The 24,579-nt window shown below is 40.0% G+C and overlaps 1 protein-coding gene across 1 annotated transcript in view; it reads left to right on the top strand.

Moving 5' to 3' along the window:
• Positions 1-21,766, top strand: part of LOC126481598 (ubiquitin-conjugating enzyme E2 G2) — a 31,654-nt gene extending 9,888 nt beyond the window's left edge. The window contains exons 3-5 of the mRNA XM_050105464.1: positions 12,975-13,093; positions 13,365-13,505; positions 21,005-21,766. Of these exons, the coding sequence (XP_049961421.1) occupies positions 12,975-13,093; positions 13,365-13,505; positions 21,005-21,126 (382 nt within the window). The 3' untranslated portion in view covers positions 21,127-21,766. The remainder of the gene's footprint in view (positions 1-12,974; positions 13,094-13,364; positions 13,506-21,004) is intronic.
• The last annotated feature ends 2,813 nt before the right edge of the window (positions 21,767-24,579 follow it).

Genomic DNA, 24,579 nt, shown 5'->3' with positions numbered 1-24,579 from the left:
AAATATATTATACTAGAACTGACATGTGATTACATTTTCATGCAATTTGGGTGCAAAGATCCTGAGAAATCAGTACCCAGAACAACCACCTCTGGCCGTAATAATGGCCTCGATACGCCTGGGCATTGAGTCAAACAGGACTTGGATAGTGTGTACAGGTACAGCTGCCCATGCAGCTTCAACACGATTCCACAGGTCATCAAGAGTAGTGACTGGCGTATTGTGACGAGCCATTTGCTCGGCCACCATGGACCAGACGTTTTCAGTTGGTGAGAGATCTGGAGAATGTGCTGGCCAGAGCAGCATTCGAACATTTTCTGTATCCAGAAAGACCTGTAACATGCGGTCGTGCATTATCCTGCTGAAATACAGGGTTTCGCAGGGATCGAAAGAAGGATAGAGCCACGGGTCGTAACACATCTGAAATGTAACACCCACTGTTCAAAGTGCCGTCAATGCGAACAAGAGGTGACCGAGACGTATAACCAATGGCGCCCCATACCATCACGCCGGGTGATACACCAGTATGGCGATGACGAATACATGCTTCCAATGTGCATTCACCGCGATGTCGCCAAACACGGATGTGACCATCATGATGCTGTAAACAGAACCTGGATTCATCCGAAAAAATGACGTTTTGCCATTCGTGCACCCAGGTTCGTCATCGAATACACCATCGCAGGTGCTCCTGTCTGTGATGCAGCATCAAGGGTAACCGCAGCCGTGGTCTCCGAGCTGATCGTCCATGCTGGTGCAAACGTCATCTAACTGTTTGTGCAGATGGTTGTTGTCTTGCAAACGTCTCCATCTGTTGACTCAGGGATCGAGACGTGGCTGTACAATCCGTTACAGCCATGCAGATAAGATGCCTGTCATCTCGACTGCTAGTGATACGAGGCCATTGGGATCCAGCACGGCATTCCGTATTACCCTCCTGAACTCACCGATTCCATATTCTGCTAACAGTTATTGGATCACAACCAACGTGAGCAGCAGTGTCGCGATATGATAAACCGCAATCGCGATAGGCTACAATCCGACCTTTATCAAAGTCAGAAACGTGATGGTTCACATTTCTCCTGCTTACACGAGGCATCACAACAACGTTTCACCAGGCAACGCTGGTCAACTGCTGTTTGTGTATGAGAAATCGGTTGGAAACTTCCCTCATGTCAGCACATTGTAGGTGTCGCCACCAGCACCAACCTTGTGTGAATGCTCTGAAAAGCTAATCATTTGCATATGTCGGTTAAATTTGGTGTCTGTAGCATGTCATCTTCGTGGTGTAGCAATTTTAATGGCCAGTAGTGTATTAAAAAAAAAAAAAAAAAAAAAAAATCAGAATACCTTACTGTATGAAAACTAAAAAAGTTGAGCACCAAAATATTCATTGACTGATATGACAACACTTTAATCCCCGACAAAAAAGAAATGTCAAAATGCCATTAATAAACAGGGAAAAGTCCTAATTTTACTGGATGATGTGCCAACCCAGCCTTTGGCAGAACTGTTTGAAAGTGGAATGTTTAACGTAAAATTTTTGCCTCCTATTGTGACATCTTTGCTATAACAAATGGATCAAAATGTTAATTAATGAAACATTAAAATGACTTATAGGAAAACATCAATGGGAAATGCTTCAAAGGAGTATCCCCTTTGTAGCATTTCCCATTGATGTTTATGTCTTTAGGGGTTCTTCTGGCCTCACTTGTGACATTACTATGTATTTTGTTCTGTTTCCACTTACCATGAGACCAATTTTTAGTGCTTCTGTGTCTGTTGGCATGTTTCTTGGAGTGTTTGATATTTCTTCCTACTATGGCAATGTCATCAGCGTATGTGCATATCTTGGTAGTTTTCATAAATATGGTGCCTCTTTCATTGATTTTGCTTACTACACTAAGCAGCCCTATATTGAATAGGACAGTGCAGACACTATCACCTTGCTACACACCTTTAATAAAGTCAAACCTTTCACTTGTTCAAGGACCTTTACTTTTCCTCTTGTCTCTGTCATTGTCATTCTGATTAGTCTTATCAGTTTAGCACATTTACCAACTTCTTCCAGTACTCTTTATAGTTCTTGCGGGTTTATGCTGTCAAAAGCTTGTTTGAAGTCAGTGAATAGGAAATGCAGATCTGTGTCACATTTGTAGAACTTTTCATTTTTAGGAGAAGCATTGTCCTCACATTCCATGATTTGTGGCAAAGGAACTGGATAAAGGACCTGACAGTAACATCATGGATTGTGAGGAAAATGCTTCATCTAGAAAAATGAAAGAAATGGCCAATGAAATTTTAAAATTTAAATATGGTGTCCTAATGGTAATGGGTGAATAAGGTTTGTGCAGAATGACTTCCTACTCAGCTCCTGTATAGTGTTTTTTGTCAGTCTAGCAGAATGTGGGTGGGCATTATTATGGAGTAGCATCAATTCACACCATCATGTATTACAATTTTTTTAAAAAACCACTTTCAAAAAGGATTTGCTGCATCTACATCTATTGAAATTTATCCACTTTTTATTTCCAGCTTGCGAATTCCATGATGAAATTTAAATATGTATAATCATCCATTACTTGTATTGATTCGATGCCTCTAATGGTCTCGAAAAAAGGATTACAGAATTCGAAAAGATAGGTTCATTCAAAGTGCAGTGTTGCAGAGGGAAGAAAGCATTTGATACTATGTCTGTTAAAGATGTGGCCACAGCATTGCGAAGGGGGGGGGGGGGGGGCGGCTCAAGCAGTGGTGTGAAAACATGCAGTGCAAGGGGAATTGCTCGAATGTTAGACATTCCTGTGAGTGCGGTGCATAAAACCCTAAACATCCTGCATTGCCCATGTTTAGGAGCTGCTTCCTACTGACCTTGACACACAGAAAATGCTGTTTCAAGCTTTTCGTAATGTATTCCCTGATATGAACAGCACATTGGTAGGTGTACTTACTTAGTGCAGTAAGGATATCCGGATTCTTAGACAGTTATTTATAATGAGTCCAACTACTACTTTCAGTTACTATTCTCAGGACCCTTTCCACAGAGTAAAAACTGTGTCCTTGCTTTGCCCCCTCAGTCCCCAGAAACAATTCCTACAGCTAAGAACCGATTGTCTATGCAAACGGTATGTCACCACGAGACTTTGGCTGTCATAAGGTGACGATCCATGCTGATGACATTCTTTTTGCCAGTATTTTTGCATATTCTTTTAATGTTAATAGTCAGTCAGTTTTCATCCCTAAAAACTTTGTATTTGCCACAAAGTCTGTAGATAGACCATCTACACCGAGCGAGGTGGCTCAGTGGTTAACACACTGGACTCACATCCAAGACGACGTCTGGCCATCCTGATTTAGATTTTCCATGAGTACTCTAAATCACTCCAGGCAAATGCTTGGATGGTTTCTTTGAAAGGGCATGACCAACTTCCTTCCCTATCGTTCCCCAATCCGATGAGATCGATGACCTCGAATCAACCGTCCAACCATCTACACTTAATGTGAGAGAGTTGTTTTCCTTCTTTATGCCAAACTGCATATTGTTTATTTTTTCCATGTTCAGTGTTAATTTATTACACACTACCCAACTGTAAACAATCTTGAAGGTCTCTCTGGTTGTAGTTCTGTGTGTTTCATCTGTGGTTATGATGGTGCTGCACTCAGCAGAGTGAACTTTTTCTCATGTCTTACACCATCTGATGAGACATTGATGTATATTAAGAACAGAATTAGACCCTATGCATTACCCAGAAGAACACCTATGTTTCTTGTCTGACAACTGTTTTACTAAAGATCTGTAATCAGCAAGTGTGTGAACTGTCTCCACCTTTTGCACCCTGTTTTCCAAGTAAGACAGGAGCTGCCCATTTGCTGTTCCTCTTACACCTAGCACTTCTAGCTTTTTTAGTAGTATTTTACAGACAACAGTGTCAGGTATGTTTGTTAATGCAGGGTATATACGGCCCGGGACAACCAGGAGATCTGGTAAAAACCCGGGAATTTTTCCATCCGGGAGAAAACCGGGAAAAACCCGGGAATTTTTCATTGTTTTAATTTTCAGTTTAATTTTTGTAACTTTGACTGGTAAGCACCAATACTGTAAGAGAGAATATTACTGTATCTCGTTGCTGCAGGATAATTCTGTAGCAATAAAACACGAACAAGAGGGAAAAAAATGAAAATAAAACTTAAGTTGCAAAGGAAGTGCACCATATACAAGAACAAAACACAGTGCTCATACAAGCCTCTGCCAACAGCAAAATTTGTCAAATGCTTTAGGAAGACTATGCAATGTTTCATAACAACAAATTGTCTCCAATGAGCGTGACATCACAACTGTTTACATTAGATTCGTTTGAGCGGTTGCAAGCGAGCTTATGCACATGTGCAGTTGAGTCGCATATTAGTAGCACCTTCTGCTTCTGGCTACAGAAGTGTGGCAGTTAGCTATATAAGTAATAGCAGCAAGCAGCCAGATGCTATCCGGAAATATTTTACTGGTGCACCTAAGCTGCCAGATCCACGTATGCGCAACAGGCACGGAACTAGGGGGCAGTGAGAAACTGGGGTATCTGCCCTGGGCGGCAGTTTCAGTCGGGGGGTGGGGGGGGGGGGCAAATTTATATTACTGAAGAAAAAAGGCCTTGTTTCACATAGCACCTAGCATCCAGCACACATTGGTCTATTCAGATTAATGCACATATTTTTGCTCTTACATTGTAGCCTGCATGGTAGCTGTTGTGTGTGTGTTTTTTTTCCCCCCCTGGCCAGAGGGTTAGATGCCCTCTGTGATAAAAAAAACTGAGTTAATGGATCAACGACGAACTGGAATGGGTGTCTTGCAACGTCTGCCCCGAGCAGTTGCAACAATCGAAAACGAACAAAATGAGATTTTAAAAAATCGATTACTCATATGATTTTGAACACATCTCTGTTGGTTTTTGAACATTTTTTTATCAGATTGTAAGTTGATTTCTGAATGAATCGTAAGTTGATCTTTGGTTGCTTGCATAGTGTATTATGTCACTCAAAACAGCAAGTTATTAGCTAATAGGCAGTAAAAACTACAAATTTTCTGAAGAGTTCTTGTTCTGCCGGTTACAAATAATCCCATCCAGTATTAACTACGAGATTTTTTGAAGAGGGGACAGGATGTCGAACCGCAACTGGGAGCAGGAGAGGCACCACAGGACATTTTGGTTTCCACTGGCCTGAATATGGTTTGATGGCACCCATTACAAAATATTACACGTTTGAATTCCACAGAGCGAAATACAGGGACATGCGATGGAAGAATGCTGTGTGAAGAGATGTGGCACAGCACTTCGGCACACAGACCAAATAACATGTCTTACGTTCCCTCGAACATATGTTTTATGCATCAGAATCTTTAGAAATACATGTGCTACAAAATGAAGATTTTTGGCGTCCTACCTCAAACGCTCGAGGGAGGGGGAGCGCCACTATCTAATATTCTCGCGGTTTGGAAATATCGTAGATCTGGTCCTGATGCACAGAGCAGTCTGAGTTGTAGTGGAGAGGTGGTAGTCTCCACGCGACCCGTGTTTATATTAAGTGGTTTTGCTGTTTCCTCTTCGTTTATTGCTCTCGCGTCAAATGAAAACAAAACGGATTTCTGTGGCCGGGAGCTATCAAGTGAATTCAAATACATTCACATAATTACGGAAGGCCAAAATATGTTATTAGTTTCAGGTTTTGTTTCCACCTTCCTGACAGTCAAGCGTTAATCGCTTTGCACAACAATTAAGTTATTTTTACGGTTTGTTAAAGAAACTTGACTTTTATCAATCTTTCTGCTGAGGCAGTCAATTTATCTTTTAAGTTTTTACACGTACGAATGTACGGGCTTCCTGCGTCATAATAGCTGCCCAAGCGCGACATCGCCTCTTATCTGGCGCAACTGCTGAAATGAATCAATTTCTAACAGGTTGCGAGAAAATATTCCGATTGGTTGTTTGAAAATTAAATTCAAGTAAAATAAATTTCCTTTTACACAAGATGAACTCTGTGCGCGAATGTCCGATAAATTTCTTAAATCACGGAGCGTTTGGCTCTCATTCAAAAATCAAATCTTTGAGGATGATCATTTAGAATATTTCCGAGCCCAGAAGATCAGACATTTATGTTGTTAAAAATTTTACTGGGACATTTTTGTGATGTATCTTAAAGTGTAACACGCGCAAAAAAGATCGACATTATGTGTGAAAGCTTAGCTTCTCTTGCAGCTTATTAATCTTAGAGACCAATATTATATGTGAAAGCTTTTCATTTCTTGTAGCAACACTATGTATATTACTTTAAACCATTACTTTTTCCTATTTGTGTGTTCGCGCTACTTAACAGTGATGTTGCTATTGACTGACTACATCACATGTCCTATGATCTGAATATCTGCTGTCATCGGCTGCCGAGATCACTTGACATGAGCTACGACTGTCTTACAAAAGTGCATCCCAATCTTGATTTCAATGCTTCAGAAAGTAACATGCGGTGTTCGGTGGAATTCAAATTTACACTTCCGTAATACGAAAATATGCAGTGTACATGTTGCTGCACATCAGACATCTTTCCAAAACATGTTTTTTTCCCTGAGTTTCGTTTTCTAAAGTGCCGGGAAATTCTACGTCGGTGTATAAAACCACAACCATTGAAAGGATTGATAAGTTTTATAGTTCCGAGGAAAAGTATACTGTTACGTAACAAGGAAAAAGTGTATTTTCATCCGGAAGAAAGTGTATTGTTAAAGGGGAAATCCAGGATTTTTTTTTTTTTCCTTGGCCACGTATATACGCTGTAATGGGCCTTGTATGCTGACTGTACGTACCTGCAAAACAGTGACTGAAACTCGTCCATGCCTGCTAACTTCCCCCCCCCCCCCCCCCCCCCCCCTACTTCAAGCTCTTGCTGCAGGTGAGCTGGTGTCAGGAACATAGGACATTACTTACATATCAGATTTTCAGAAAAGTGTTCAGTATTGCCAAAGAAGGCATGTTCATATAATAGTGCAATATATTGGATGATTAGTCTGGGTGTTGTCCTTGTAAACTGTGATCTAAAAAGAACAAAATGTGTTGGTGCCATAAAAAGATCTTTTTGCTTTTAGAAAAATAATAAGATATCAGAGAATCAAATCTTACTTTGCATTACTTAGTAATGGAAAAACCAGGGTGGAATGTAACAGCATTATGAAGAGGAAAGTTGCTACCCACCATATAGCAGAGATGCTGAGTTGCAGATAGGCACTACAGAAAGACTGGGAAATGTGGTATTTTTGTAGATCATTTGACATATTCCGCATTGTAGCATGATTTCACATATGTGGATGGGATTGCCTTTCTATTTATTTGGCTTTTCATCGTCATTGCCGAAGAGTTTTGATCATATACTGCCCACTGAAAATAATTTCATATGCAGTAGTAGTAGTAGTAGTAGTAGTAGTAGTAGTAGAAGTGGAAGTGGAATTAGTATTCATCTATAGATCGCTTTTATAAGGACACTGAGCATGCCATGGTATCACAATTTAAGAACAAGAAAAATAACATAATTTATACAAGTATTTACATATTTAAATGTGGTGTTTGACAACATGGAAAATGCTGAAACACATTCTAAGATTATGTATAATGAAAAATTAACGACAGACATTTCCCATAGAAGCAAACACACAGAATTCTCCAATTCCACAATGGAATATGAATGTTTTGAAGGCTCATGAACATTAGGACCCTGCACCAGCTCTTTCACATAGCCTTGATATATATGAGGTCTGTTCAAAAAATTCCAGAACATTCATAATTTCATGCCAGTGGCATGTTGGAACGAAACGCAGTTGGCATCCCACACATGCCTGTGTTTAATGTTGACTGCTGGAAGTTTCATTGTTGTATGTCCATTATTTATTGTCCAGTGCTACATTGAGTATAATGTTGTCTCTCACAGTTTGCGAATTGCAGGATGGCAGAGTTAGAGGAGCAACTTGCCTGTTGCGTGAAACTCAAGATAACCTTTACACAGACACGCCAAATGATGTAGGAAGCGTACGGTGATGAGTGCTTAAGCTGTACTCAGTGTTACAAATGGTTCACAGGACATTCGACGTCTACCGATGATGCTTATGTCAGGAACGTCAGCGAAATTGTGCATGCCAATGGAAGACTGACTACCTGAGAGATTACAGAAGAATGTAACATTTCAGTTGGATTATGTCATGAAATCCTGACAGAGCATCTTGGAATGCATTGTGTTGCTGCCAAGTTCGTCCCATTGCTCATAAGTCAAGACCAGAAAGATCTTTAACTCACAATCTGTGAGGAAATTTTGGATCACGCAAATGAAAATGAGGTGTTCCTTAGGAGAAGCAAAACTGGTGATGAGACATTTACGATGTTGAGATCAAGGTTAAATCTTTATAATGGTTTGGGAAAAGTTCTCCATGACCAAAAAGAAGTTCCTCAGGCTCAGATCAAATGTCAAAGCCGTGCTGATAGTTTTCTTTGATTTTGGAGGATTAGTTCATCATGAATTTGAGCAATAGGGACAAACTGTTAATCAATGGTATTATCAGGATCAGTTATAACATCTGCGAGAAAATGTGTGGGAAGGAAGTGGCCTGAAATGTGGTGAGACGGTTAATGTCTCTTGCATCATGATAATGCACCTGCACATTCATCCCTGTTGGTGGTGACTATTGCGCTAGAAACAAAATCACTGTGCTGCCTCATCCTTTGTATGCTCCAAACCTAGTCCTTTGGAATTTTGGAAATAAAAAGAAGTTGATCCCATTGAAAGGATGAAGATTTGCAATGGTGGATGAGATAATAGAAAATTCACAGCAAGAGGCATACCAAGACTGCTTCTGAAAGTGGACACAGCATTGTGTGCGGCGTATCAATTGTGGAGGAGAGTACTTTGAAGGAAAACATGCACAATAGGTAAAAGGTAAGTGTAGAAAAATTTTGTTGACAGAGTTCTGGAATTTTTTGAACAGACCTCATTTGAGAAAAGAAATGAAATGAATTTTTAGATTGAGTATCTCTTGATTTTAAATCTTCTAATACAATCCTGCTGTGGTGCGTTGTGTTGTCAATAAGAAGAGGATTAAAACGGTGTGCTAATTATTACTCATGTTTATTATTGGTCTCCATGTTAATAATGAAAGTTAAAACCAAACAGCCAGCATTATTTCGCTGTAGATGTTGCAGGAGGGGGGGGGGGGGGGGGGGAGGAACTGAAGTATTCTACTTCACTGAGTTTCTAATGAGAGACAAATAGAATGTTTTACATGTTTTACATCATAAGAATAGTCAGAATTGTGATTGTGTACAAATGATGTATAATAGCAGATAAAATTTCATTGCCATTTTGGTTAGCTACTGAAGGTGGTAGGGGTAAAATACAGGGAGCGAAAGGCTGTTTACAATTTGTACAGAAACCAGATAGCAGTTATAAGAGTCGAGGGGTATGAAAGAGAAGCAGTGGTTGGGAAGGGAGTGAGACAGGGTTGTAGCCTATCCCCGATGTTATTCAATCTGTATATTGAGCAAGCAATAAAAGAAACAAAAGAAAATTTCGGATTAGGTATTAAAATCCATGGAGAAGAAATAAAAACTTTGAGGTTCACCGATGACATTGTAATTCTGCCAGAGAAAGCAAAGGACTTGGAAGAGCAGGTGAATGGAGTGGATAGTGTCTTGAAAGGAGGATTTAAGATGAACATCAACAAAAGCAAAACGAGGATAATGGAATGTAGTCAAATTAAGTCGGGTGATGCCGAGGGAATTAGATTAGGAAATGAGACACTTAAAGTAGTAAAGGAATTTTGCTATTTGGAGAGCAAAATAACTGATGATGGTCGAAGTAGATAGGATATAAAATGTAGACTGGCAATGGCAAGGAAAGCATTTCTGAAGAAGAAAAATTTGTTAACATCGAGTGTAGATTTGTATGTCAGGAAGTCTTAAAGTATTTGTATGGAGTGTAGCCATGTATGGAAGTGAAACGTGGACAATAAATAGTTTAGACAAGAAGAGAATAGAAGCTTTCGAAATGTGGTGCTACAGAAGAATGCTGAAGATTAGATGGGTAGATCATGTAACTAATGAGGAGGTATTGAATAGAATTGGGGAGAAGAGGAGCTTGTGGCACAACTTGACTAGAAGAAGGGATCGGTTGGTAGGACATGTTCTGAGACATCGAGCGATCACCAACTTGGTATTGGAGGGCAGCGTGGAGGGTAAAAATCGTAGAGGGAGACCAAGAGATGAATACACTAAGCAGATTCAGAAGGATGTAGGCTGCAGTAGGTACTGGGAGATGAAGAAGCTTGCACAGGATAGAGTAGCATGGAGAGCTGCATCAAACCAGTCTCAGGACTGAAGACCACAACAACAACAATGACAACAACAACCAAATTATCATGCACTGGGAAAAGAGGTGTACCCCTCTCAAAAGCCACTGTGATTTTCTGTACTGGTATATATAGTGGAGATGCTGAGTCGCAGATGGGCACAACAAAAAAGACTGTTCCAAATAAAGTTTACCACCCATAAGGCCTTTACACACACACACACACACACACACACACACACACACACACACACACACACACATGCTCGACTGCAGTCTAAGACAACTGTAGCCACACTGTCAATCTATGCTGAATTTTCCAATGTTTGAAAAATTATAACGAGGAATTTACAAAATTAGAACTGTGAAATAAACATAGTTCACAGAGAGCTGCTTCTTCTTTTCCTCCTCCTCTCCTCCTCCTCCTAAAATGCTTTAGTTGTTTAAAGATGATACCAGCAGTGAAGTTATTGTACCACATGCCCATATGTTGTTATATTTTTGCACGTAACAATTTTTCTCACACTGGCAGCAAGGATGTTTTTCTTTGCTAAAGATTTTACTGTTCTGAAACTTTCATAAAAGCTCTTGAATTATGCTTCATCATTATGTAAAGTTCTTATAACATAAGAAACATCTGAATGGATGTATGGAATCCATTACCTGGTATGTACTTCAGTAATTAGTGGCATACATTATATCACTCTGAGGCATTTTCATTCTTGGAAGTTTGAAGTAGAAATCTGCCCAGTGTATTAGTATGGGTCAGAACTTTTCCAGTTTCATTCAATCAAGACCATCCAGCTAGTTGGCAGAAATGAGTGCTGTTTCACGCAAAGACACACTTTGAGTGTGTCTCATCTTGAAGCATTTCAAATATTTGTCATGTAAAGTGCCCCACAATCTTTTCTTACTTTGCTGGAGAACTGTGATTGGCAAGAGTCATTCAGAGGATGTTGTTGGTTTCTTTTCCTGATGATGATTGTTGTTTCTGAGCTAAGGAGCAAAATCAGAGAGCTCAGTTAAAGCACAAAGTGAAAACTACTTTCATTAATCACCCCCAGCTGTGGCAGTTTACAGTAGTGCATGGTATTGTTTGATATGTAAATACATAGTGGTCAAATAACACCTGGGCGGTGAGGTACGGTGCTCTGACAAGTTCACCCCACTACTGCAGACGAATAGGTACCCTTTCCAGAGTAAGTAATAATGAATACTTTGAAGACAGTACTGTAATGAACAGTAGTACATTGAATATTTCTAGGAACTTTATTTTTAGTGCACAACAAGAACCTATACCATTAATCAGCTGACAACACTACTTGAATCTGATTCAACAACAGTAACTGGCCAGTAACACTAGAAACTCACTGTAGCGTCAGATACACAACACCTGAGCAAGGTGAATTTACAATACAGTGGTGTTGCCTGGGAACTCCAAGGGGCATGTCCTGAACCCTGCTCGGATTGGCCCAGCCATTGACAGTGTGCAAGCATGCACTATATTTGCAGGTGTCTACTTCTTCCTTTGAATTGAATAGGGACATAGAATAGAGCACCTGCCACGTAAGCAGGAGATCCCAGGTTTGAGTTCCGGTCGTGGCACACATTTTCAACTGTCCCCGTTGATATTTATCAACACCTGTAAGCAGCTAATGGTTTGGACTCATTGTAATTTCGTTCTCCGAGGGCTGCAAGATCACCAATGTTATCTGTTCTTTCAGACATGTTCGAAAGAACAGATACCATCTTCATATAGATAAGGCTTATCGGCCAATGATCTTCTTCAGTGCAGATCCACTCACATTGCCCGAACTTTTACGGGAACCGGTAGGTTGACTGCTGCCGAGTAATGAGCTTAGTGGCCAGGGGCACTACAAATGTAGCGTATGGACAGTAAGCTGGAAGTGTGGGTCTCACGGGGAGCTTGCCAGAGATAAGTCCCTGCAGCCGCACTGCCCTCTGTGTCCTCAATGGCTGAGTCAGATAGAGTGTCTGCCATGTAAGCAGGAGATCCCGGGTTCGAGTCCCAGTCGGAGCACACATTTTCAACTGTCCTCGTTGATATTTATCAATACATGTAAGCAGCTAATGGTCTGGATTCATTGTAATTTCATTCTTAGAGAGCTGCAAGATCACCAATGGTATCTGTTCTTTCGGACATGTCCAAAAGGACAGGTGCCATCTTCATATTTTATTTTTGTTTTAAAGTTGAACATATAACCATTTTCATCAGAATTTTTTAGTGATGACACTAGTAACTGCTCTTCAGCTTTTGTTAGTCGTAACTATATTCATAATTATTAGCCTTTTATATGCTCTACCATAGTGGATTAGTGTATGTGAGAACCATGGTAAGCAGCTTCACTTTTTTAGTAGAAATGTAGAAACTAGATTGCTTCTATGAGGAACAAATTATGTTATATAGTGCTTCCCTATATATTATTGTTAATAAAGTTTTTTATTGTATTGTACAGTTATGATGATTGATATTATGTGTCACACATTCATACATTAAAATTTTTGTGTGGGTGATTTAGCCATCTCAAAGTAAATGGAAGTTAATCAGCTTTTATAGTACAGTTTTCTTATTTCCTCTCTGTTCATAGTGGACCAGAAGGAACATGTTTTGAAGGAGGTGTATTTCCAGCAAAGCTTGTATTTCCTCCTGACTACCCACTGAGCCCCCCAAAAATGCAGTTTACTTGTGAAATGTTCCATCCAAACAGTAAGTATTATGTAAGTAATGGTGGCGTACCCAGTAAGATTAGAATCCTTAAAAAACTTGAACAAATTTTGTTTCACATTCTCCTCAGATGATCAAGATAGTCATCCATTGTTTGCATTTATAAGCATTTGATTTGTTTTAAAATTTTTAAAAAAGAAAAAAAACTATGCCTTAAATACCTCTGCTACATCCAGTATCTTGTTTCCAGGCCAAAATGTGCATTTATTAGGCTGACAATAAGAAGATAATTGTGTAAACATTCTCTGTGTAGTTTATGCAGATGGCCGTGTGTGTATCTCTATTCTACATGCTCCTGGGGATGATCCTATGGGCTACGAGTCAAGTGCCGAACGATGGAGCCCAGTACAGAGTGTAGAGAAAATCCTCCTTTCAGTTGTTAGTATGTTGGCAGGTGAGTTAACAGGCAATACTGTGCAGTATTGTGTTTTCTTGTTGGTTATATTTGTGGTATTTACAGCTAATAATGACGGATGATATAATAGTGTAAATAATTTTCATTTGATACAAATGTCAGGTACTGTTGACTGTCAGTGGGTGATTCTGAAAAATCTGTGTACACGTTTAGTATTTGGTTACTGTGTGTTCCTTTGACACTTAATGCTATGTTAATTGTAATTACTTCACAACTGTATTTTATAATTATTCAGTTACTGTCGTATGTTTCAAATGACTATTGGTGCAAGCACTGTCACCTGCTTCATTCTTGTTGTGTGAAATTGTGATTTTAACCTTTGTTCATATCTATTTTGCAATTGTTTTGTTTAATGGTATTGTATTTTTTGTATTATTATTTTTTATTTTTTTTTTTTTTTTACTCTTTATTATGGAATTGTCAGTTCCAGTTCTGTAGTTGAGGTTTTGTTATTGCTTGTAATGATTTCAATTGCATAATCAACTCTCTCATTTGACAGAAGCCACATACTGTGTTTACATGTTTACCTCTGTCATGGAGTGGCCCTGTCTGAACAGTTTACTGTACACAGCTTGCTATGTCTGCTCGCCATGCTTGCGCCACATGGTCAAGAGAATTTTTTCCGCATTACATATGACAACAAGACCATGACTTTAGCACAACTTTGTAAGGATTTAGCACGAGACTGTTGTCAATGTGAGTTCTTTCTTTTATCCACTAGAAAGCTGTAACTTTAGCACAATTTCCTGTTTTGTTTAATTGCAGGCAATCTGACACTGTTCTGAAAATGAGAATGAAGTCGGATGTAGTACAATAAATGTGTAACTATATAGCTAAGGTGGTTTTCATTAATCATTAAAATTTGTCAGCTGTGGTGGTCAATTTGATAAAGAATATTTCATGTGCCTTTCCTGTGATTGGTTTTATGTGGGCATTCCATATTAAATTTCTCCGTAAGCACACTCCCCGTTACTTAATCTACATGTACATGCATGTTCTGCAAGCCACTGTATGGTGCTTGGTGGTGAATATCTTTTACCATTACTAGTCATTACCTTTCCTGTTCTACTTGTAACTAGATTTTGGGACAAATGACTGTTTGTATTCCTGTGTGTGATCCCTAATTTCTGTTATTTTATCTTAATGGTCCTTAAGCAAAATATACGTTGGTGGCAGGAGAATTGTTCTGCTGTCTGCTTCAAATGCCAGTCCCCTAAATTTTCTTAGTGGTATTCCACAAATAGAACATCTTCTCTCCTGGGATTCCCATTTGAGTTCACGAAGCATCTCCTTCATAAGTGTTGATGAAACCTACCAGTAACAAACCTAGCAATCCGCCCCTGAATCTCTTTGATGTCTTCCTTTAATCTGACCTGGTGGGGATTCCAAACACTTGAGCTGTACTGAAAAATGTGTTCCATTAGCATTCTATACATGGTCCCCTTTACAGATGAATCACATTTCCCTGAAATTCTCCAATAAACCAAAGTCAACCATTCACCTTCCCTTCATGCTCATTCCATTTCATATTGGTTTGCCACATTACACCTAGGTATTTAATTGATGTGACTGTGTCAAGCAGCACACTACTAATGCTGTACTAAGATATTACAGTATTGTTTTTCCTACTAATATGCATTGTCTTATGTTTTAAATGTAGGGAAAGGAAGAGTGCTACATGCCCTAAAGATGACACATTTAAGTTGCAGACAGGCACAATCGAAAGATGTTAACACACACACAAGCTTTTGGCCACAGCCTTCATCAGAAAAAGAGAAACGCACATCATTCATTCACACAAGCAAACACACCTCATGCACACACGACTGCCAACTCTGTCAGCTCAGGCCAGAATCCAACTATCAAGTGGGGTGGGAAGTAAGCAGCAATCTGGAGGGGGTGGGGAAGGGGAAGAGACAGCAGCATATTGGGGGGGGGGGGGGGGGGGGGAGAGAACAACTGTCTGGTGGAGTGTACAGGGACTAGAATGTCAACATGACAGTGTCAGGAGGTTATGGGGTGGGGAGGTGGGGGAAAAAGGAGAGGAGCAGGGAAAGATTGGGGGGGAGGGGGTGCTTTGGGAGAGGACAGGAAACAAAGAGGGTGTGAGATGAGTATGGGGAGACAGAGGTGTGGAAACTGTTGGGTGGAAATTTTTGGAACAGTATGTTACTGTAGGTTGAGGCAGGATAATTACAGGAGCGGAGAATGTGTTGTAAGATTAACTCCCATCTGCACAGTTCAAGTTCAGAAAAGCTAGTGGTAGAGTGGAGGATCCGAATGGCTCTGGTAGTGAAGCAGCCATTGAAATCAAGCATGTTATGCTCAGCTGCACAGGGTGGTCTACTTTGCTCTTTGTCACAGTTGGACGGTGGCCGTTCATCCTGGTGGACAGCTGGTTGGTGGTCAAACCAATATAAAAGTTGTGCAATGATTGTGGCAGAGCTAGTCAATAACATGACTGCTTTCACAGATGGTCCAGTTCTTGGTGATGTGGGATAAACCTGTGACAGAACTGGAATAGGAAGTTCTGGGTGGATGTATTGGGCATGTCTCACACCTGGGTGTTCCACAGGGATTTGATCCTTGTGGCAAGGGGTTAGGATTAGTGATGGCATAGGGATGGGCTAGGATGTTGTGGAGGCTAGGTGGGCCACAGTATAATACTTAAGGAAGGGTAGGAAGAATGTCGGATAGGATGTCTCGCATTTCAGGGCATAATGGTAGGTAATCAAAGCCCTGGCAGAGGATGTGGTTCAGTTGTTCCAGTCCAGGGTGGTAATTGGATGACGAAGGGGGCACTCCTTTGTGGCTGGTTGTTGGGGGTGGTGGGAGGATTTGGGGTGTGAGAGGAAATGGCACAGGACATCTGTTTACAGACTAGGTCTGGGAGATATTACCTGTCTGTGAAGGCCTTGGTGAAACCCTCAGCATAGTGGGCAAGGGAGTTCTTGTCACTGCAGATGTGCCATCCCCACATGGCCAGTCTGTATGGGATGGACTTTTGGTGTGAAAGGGATAACAGCTGTCGAAATGCAGGTACAGTTCATGGTAGGTGGGTTTAATGTGGACAGAGGTGCAAATGGAGCCACCAGAGAGGAGGAGCTCAATGTCTTGGAAGGTGGCACACTGTGTTGAGGAGGATCAGTTGAAGCGGGTGGGAGAGGTGTTGACATTATGGAGGAACGAAGATAGGATGTCTTGGTCCAGAGTCGAGATCATGAAGATATCATCAGTGAACGTAAACCAGAGTAGGATTTTGGCATTTTGAGAGGCTAGGAAGGTCTCTAGTTGGCCCATAAACAGGATGGTGCAAGAGGGTGCTCATTGCTGTGCCAAATATTTGTTTGTATACCTTCCCTTCAAAGGAGAAGTAGTTGTGGGTTATGATAAAGGTGGTAAGGTGTATGAGGTATTGTTGTATAGGAAAGTGATGTCAACAGTGACAAAGAGGAATCCAGGAGGTAAAGGGGTGAGGATGGTGGATAGTCGGTGGTGTAAGTTGTTGTATCCGTGACCGTTTAGGTCGCAGGGTTGCCGTGAGGGAAAGCGCAGTGGGACCTTCGGAGCGGTTCGTGAACAACAACACAAATGGGAGAGGACGGACACAAGAACGAAGGACAACATATAAACTTGTACTACTGTAGTAGGCGTGGGCTTTGTATTTATCTTGGCCACAATAATGTGTTGACTGTGCTGTTTGTAGTAGCTTACCCGCATTCCTATTTTCCTATTCATTATTATACCTACTCCTGCATTACCCCTATTTGATTTTGTGTTTATAACCCTGTAGTCATCTGACCAGAAGTCTTGTTCCTCCTTCCACTGAACTTCACTAATTCCCACTATATCTAACTTTAACCTATCCATTTCCCTTTTTAAATTTTCTAACCTACCTGCCCGATTAAGGGATCTGACATTCCACACTCCGATCCGTAGAAGACCAGTTTTCTTTCTCCTGATAACGACATCCTCTTGAGTAGTCCCCACCCGGAGATCCGAATGGGAGACTATTTTACCTCCGGAATATTTTACCCAAGAGGACACCATCATCATTTAACCATACAGTAAAGCTGCATGCCCTCGGGAAAAATTACGGCCGTAGTTTCCCCTTGCTTTCAGCCGTTCGCAGTACCACTACAGCAAGACCGTTTTGGTTAGTGTTACAAGGCCAAATCAGTCAATCATCCAGACTGTTGCCCTTGCAACTACTGAAAAGGCTGCTGCCCCTTTTCAGGAATCACACGTTTGTCTGGCCTCTCAACAGATACCCCTCCATTGTGGTTGCACCTACAGTACGGCTATCTGTATCGCTGAGGCACGCAAGCCTCCCCACCAACGGCAAGGTCCATGGTTCATGGGGGGGTCTATGTTGAAAACAATGTCCATATTTACTTAGTGATCAGAGATGTAGGCTCACTGAAAATAACATCGAAAAAGTTAAATTTTATCTGTTTTAACAGTTTTCTGGACAAGTGTTTTTAATAATATTGTATTGTGAGACTTGTTTTACGCTGATTTCTGATTCGTGGCAATATGACAAGATTGTGTGCCATATATGATGTAAAACTGATTTCGATGTACTTTGTATGAATGTTAACTTATCAAATTCCACCTTTTATGACTAAGTTATAGCACATTCGTTGCAAATTGTTAACATAAATTTTACACCTATCATTCCCGGTTCCAGTAAAAACCTAAGACTGTCTAACATAGCATTTTTTCTCAGCTGTATGCAGTTATAGAGTGCTAATCCTTCAGATGTTAGTGGTTTTTCATAATCTTAGAGACCACTGGGACAGAAGACTAACTGTTCATAATTTTCCGAAAAGTGGCATAAGTGATTAATGATATGTGTGGAGTCTGTTCTTTCGGATATGTGTGAAAGAACAACATTTTGATCTGGCAACTACTATGAATTGAGACACAAAGGAATTACAGACATTGGCTACGAGTGGGCATTGTCTTAACTCAGTGGGGAAAGTTGAAAATTTATACCAGACCGGTATCGTCGGTAAAGCAGCTGCCAGACTGAGATTCATTGGAAGAATCCTGAGGAAATGCAATCCAAAAACAAAGGAAGTAGGTTACAGTACACTTGTTCACGCACTGCTTGAATATTGCTCACCAGTGTGGGATCCATACCAGATAGGGTTGATAGAAGAGATAAAGAAGATCCAACGGAGAGCAGCGCGCTTGGTTACAGGATCATTTAGTAATTGCGAAAGCATTATGGAGATGATAGATAAACTCCAGTGGAAGACTTTGCAGGAGAGACGCTCAGTAGCTCGATGCGGGCTTTTGTTGAAGTTTTGAGAACATACATTCACCGAGGAGTCAAGCAGTATATTGCTCCTTCCTATGTATATCTCACGAAGAGACCATGAGGATAAAATCTGAAAGATTAGGGCCCACGCAGAGGCATACCGACAATCTTTCTTTCCACGAGCAATACGAGACTGGAATAGAAGGGAGAACCGATAGAGGTACTCAAAGTACCCTCCGCCACACACTGTCAGGTGGCTTGCGGAGTATGGATGTAGATGTAGATGTAGATTCAAATCTGGGTCTCCTGTTTACTAAGCAGATGCTGTGACAACTTAGCTAACCAGACACAGTGGTCATTGCAACTGCATGGACTAACCTAGGCCCGCATCTCCCCCGGTCAGGCTCAAATTCTCAACTTACCCCACAATACTAATGTAGTGCCCCTTGCACATTATCCACATTGCTCGCAGTGTTTCACCAATTGTACATCTGCACTGAAGAGATCATTGGCCATCCTCACCTTAATTATATACATGGGATGTTCGAAAAAACAAACATATAAAAATTAAGATGAGGACGGCCATTGATCTCTTCGGTATAGATGCACACCCGGCTCAGCTCCTACGAGAATCAGCAAAATGCAGCAAGTAATGAGGATAATGTGGTGTGTAGTGGGTAGGTACGTTGAGAATTTGGATCTGACATGCAGTTGCAGTGACCGCTGTGTCCGAATGGCATAGTGGTCAGAACATCTGCCTAATAAGCAGAAGACTATGGTTCGAATCCCAGTGCAGCACATATTTTCAACTTCCCCCATTGCTTTAAATCAGTGCCCACTCACAATCATTGTCAGTTATTCCTTTGTATCTCAATATTTAATGACTTGTTTCAATAACTTAAATTGTTCAACTTCAGGTTTGAGTATTCACTATTGTTAATTAAATGAAATCTTTTGGTAAAAAGTAACTACCTGAGCTACACAATAAAGAAGTCTAATATATCTGCATCAGACGCATGATCATCTCTACAAGTACACTACACATAACTCATAGAAACATTTATCAAGGGTTTGATACTGGTATGTTAGAAATTTTTGATTTTGAAGTACAGTACAATTGAACCCATTTTCTTAAGATTTAAATGTGGTGCCAGGATCGTAAGAGTCAGATTTAAATTGAGGCTCACACAAAACTGCAGGGGTACGTTTCAGAAATGGTGAAAAATCCATTATTAGGTATTTTGCATTGAAATTAGGTACGCATCTTTTAGAAATGCTACATTTACTATCAGTGTTGGTTATAATGATGTTTTGATTTATGAGATTTCAAGAGAGGTTGGGGGGGGGGGGGGGGGGGAGTTATTTTTTGCCCTGTTAGTGTGTTTCACTATGTTTTCCTCTACTCTAGTACATTCTTTTCAGTTGCTGGGATATTCATTGGAAAAATTACCTAGTTCTTTGCTTGTTCCTTGAGCGAGCTTGTTCCTTGAGCGACAATGTCTGTTCTGCAGTTTCTGAGGCCATTTTCTTTTTCTGGGTTGTCTGTTGACAGTGCACAATATAATCTCACTTTTATCGCTCTTTCCATCACTAGAACCACAATCTTTATTGTAAACTTCCACAGTCATTGTCTGAAATGTGACTAAATTTGAAACTACTGTCTAAATCATAGTTCCTTCACAAAAATTGTACTGTCTAGAAGCCATTTCCAATCTGGCGATAGCAAATGCTATAGATACATATTTGCATCTACTAAAGCACATGCATGGACCACCTATGGACATATGATCACACTACATCGAAAGCTGTGCGTATGCAAGCTGTGATAACTGAAAGCATATGTACAAGAAGTGCATGAAAGAGCCATCAAGTGGCAGCATGACAGTATATCCTCGTCAAATTATGTGAATGGGTTAAGGAATTGTGTACAAGGCACTGGCTAGATGAGCCAGTTCTCAGGTTGGAGGAAGAGAAGTGCCTGCGTTTCCAGTACAGCCATGCTTAGGATTGACAACAGCTTCATTTTTATATAATAAAACTTATAATGAGCCACTGACACTGTAAAAGCGTATGGTTTTATTTTATTTTAATAAATCTATTGCTGCACCATTTAGATTTACCAGTTTGTTAAATATTTTGACTTCATTACTGTAACCTCTGTTTTAAAAGTGCAAAACATGGTGATAAGTGTTGCCATTCCTCTTTTACACAGAGCCAAATGATGAGAGTGGTGCAAACGTTGATGCTGCGAAGATGTGGCGGGAAGATCGTGAAGAATTCAACAGGATAGCAGAGAGAATAGTCAGAAAAACACTTGGATTGCCTCCGCCATAATCCTGATTTGTTAAATATCCTTTCTTTGTAATGTGATATAATAGAAACCTGTGACCACCAGTTCAATATTTGTGCAGCATGTCTTGATTTGCAGAATTCTAGCCCATTTGAAATAGCAAGTTAATTTATGAAACTTTTGTTGTGCCTTTATTGATGACATTGAAAAAACAGAAACTGTCCCGTATACATTTTTTTCAGTTTATTTTATTATACACATGTTCGTATAATTATATATAAAAACTGTACATCATCTTGGAATTTACAATTGTGGTATCTTGGTGTATATAGTTCTTTATTCCTTTTTTACATTTTTCATGCATATAATGTCTATTGTTAATAAAACCAGTGGGTTTCTGGTTAAACTGTACAGTTTTTGTGTCTGTTTATCTATACAACACAAAAATAAAAATTAATAGTGTTTTCTTACCATAAACTGTACTACAGTACTCAACTGCCATGGTGTTGCATCAAGATACTAACCTAATATTCAGGAGGATTGGTGTATTGGTCACTGATCAAGTTTTTCGGAAGTTTTCTGAAACTGTATAATGAGTGGCTAGGTGGATTTTTTTATAAGCACAACTGATCATTAGTATTTTAAAGGCTAATGGAACAATAAATATATAGTAACAAAACGCAATATGATGATTATCCTGAATTAGGTGCAGCTACACTTACTTATAATGTCTTACTTATTGTCTGTATAGAAAACAATACTAATCCTTTTAAGCAGTCTTAAAATTTCATCATTCTGAAATAGAAGTGTGGTAGTAAGTCATCCAACACCATTTTATGTGTATGTATTTTGATTTCATAATATTTATGAGGTGTCGTCCCAAAGTTCGCTAGTATAATCTCTTATGTGATACTTAGTATCAATAGGATATTTCATTTTAAGTTCTCTCTCACACACTGTTGCATGCGCTTTGGGCAAATGCTTTCAGTTAACTGAGAGACTGTCTGCGCCACAATAAAAACACTGAGCAGGCTGCACATCATTAACCACTAAAACTGTATTTAAAGTAACCTCTCCCACATGTTAGTAGAGGGTGTATAATGACTCCAGGTTGTGTAGTAGACATAACGCTCAAGCATCATAGCTCAAACAACTTCTGCACACCTCTTTTAGTTATGTTATGTCTGGTGCAGAGAAAAGTTCATGATACATGTGTTGAAATATTCATCTTGAGGTTAAAGATTACTTTTTGCCTATGTTTGTTTTCAAGTAGCTTTGTTTTGGGAACGGGTTCGGCTTTGAGCAAACACCCAAAATGAAGAAAAATTGTTTGATCTAGGTAGAATCATTATGCAAAATCTGTTAACATCTGTTGAAGCTATATGAGAGAGCCCCAAGAGCAGTGATTCAGAAGGCCACAGTTTACAAAATTATGAAAAAGTGTTTCTTGTTTTGTTGGAATGTAAATTTTAGTAGCTGCATAAAATTAATGATGCCAATAAATAAGCAAGGGAGTTTGCTGTGGAATTTCTCAGTGAACAGTTGTTAATGAAGACTGTGTTCAGTGATTAGTCTACCTTTATTGTGTATGGCCATGATCATCAGCTTAATGTCAAGAAACATCCTCACGAAACCTTGCTCAGAAATTGACAGTGCATCTACTGTTGTTGTTGTGGTCTTCAGTCCTGAGACTGGTTTGATGCTGCTCTCCATGCTACTCTATCCTGTGCAAGCTTCTTCATCTCCCAGTACTTACTGCAGCCTACATCCTTCTGAATCTGCTTAGTGCATTCATCTCTTGGTCTCCTTCTACAATTTTTACCCTCCACGCTGCCCTCCAATGCTAAATTTGTGATCCCTTGATGCCTCAGAACATGTCCTACCAACCGATCCCTTCTTCTTGTCAAGTTGTGCCACAAGCTCCTCTTCTCCCCAATTCTATTCAATACGTCCTCATTAGTCATGTGATCTACCCATCTAATCTTCAGCATTCTTCTGTAGCACCACATTTCGAAAGCTTCTATTCTCTTGTCTAAACTATTTATTCTCCACGTTTCACCACGATACATGGCTACGCTCCATACAAATACTTTCAGAAACAACTTCCTGACACTCAAATCTACACTCGATGTTAGCAAATTTCTCTTCTTCAGAAATGCTTTCCTTGCCATTGCCAGCCTACATTTTATATCCTCTATACTTTGACCATCACAGTTATTTTGCTCCCCAAATAGCAAAACTCATTTACTACTTTAAGCGTCTCATTTCCTAATATAATTCCCTCAGCATCACCCGACTTAATTTGACTACATTACATTATCCTTGTTTTGCTTTTGTTGATGTTCATATTATATCCTCCTTTCAAGACACTGTCCATTCCGTTCAACTGCTCTTCCAAGTCCTTTGCTGTCTCTGACAGAATTACAATGTCATCGGCGAACCTCAAAGTTTTTATTTCTTCTCCATGAATTTTAATACCTACTCTGAATTTTCCACTGCTTTCTCAATATATAGATTGAATAACATCGGGGACAGGCTACAACCCTGTCTCACTCCCTTCCCAACCGCTGCTTCCCTTTCATGCCCCTCGACTCTTATAACTGCCATCTGGTTTCTGTTTGTAAATAGCCTTTGATCCCTGTATTTTACCCCTACCATCTTTGAATTTGAAAGAGAGAATTCCAGTCAACATTGTCAAAAGCTTTCTCTAAATCTACAAGTGCTAGAAACGTAGGTTTGCCTTTCCTTAATCTTTCTTCTAAGATAAGTCTTAGTCAGTAATACCTCACGTGTTCCAATATTTCTACGGAATCCAAACTGATCTGCCCCGAGGTCATCTTCTACCAGTTTGTCCATTCGTCTGTAAAGAATTCGCGTTAGTATTTTGCAGCCGTGACTTATTAAACTGATAGTTTGGTAATTTTCACATCTGTCAACACCTGCTTTCTTTGGGATTGGAATTATTATATTCTTCTTGGAAGTCTGAGGGTATTTCGCCTGTCTAATACATCTTGCTCACTAGATGGTAGAGTTTTGTCAGGAATGGCTCTCCCAAGGCGGTCAGTAGTTCTAATGAAATGTTGTCTACTCCCGGGGCCTTGTTTCGACTCAGGTCTTTCAGTGCTCTGTCAAACTCTTCACACAGTATCGTATCTCCCATTTCATCTTCATCTACATCCTCTTCCATTTCCATAATATTGTCCTCAAGTACATCGCCCTTGTATAGACCCTCTATATACTCCTTCCACCTTTGTACTTTCCCTTCTTTGCTTAGAATTGGGTTTCCGTCAGAGCTCTTGATATTCATACAAGTGGTTCTCTTTTCTCCCAAGGTCTCTTTAATTTTCCTGTAGACAGTATCTACCACCCCTAGTGAGATAAGCCTCTACATCCTTACATTTGTCCTCTAGCCATGGCTGCTTAGCCATTTTGCACTTCCTGTCGATCTCATTTTTGAGACTTTTTATTCCTTTTTGCCTGCTTCATTTATTGCATTT

This window comes from Schistocerca serialis, chromosome 5 (genome assembly GCF_023864345.2).
Source record: "Schistocerca serialis cubense isolate TAMUIC-IGC-003099 chromosome 5, iqSchSeri2.2, whole genome shotgun sequence".
NCBI classification, from domain to species: domain Eukaryota; kingdom Metazoa; phylum Arthropoda; class Insecta; order Orthoptera; family Acrididae; genus Schistocerca; species Schistocerca serialis.
Note: the sequence above shows the minus strand (reverse complement) of the source record. Positions and strands in the feature narration are given on the sequence as shown.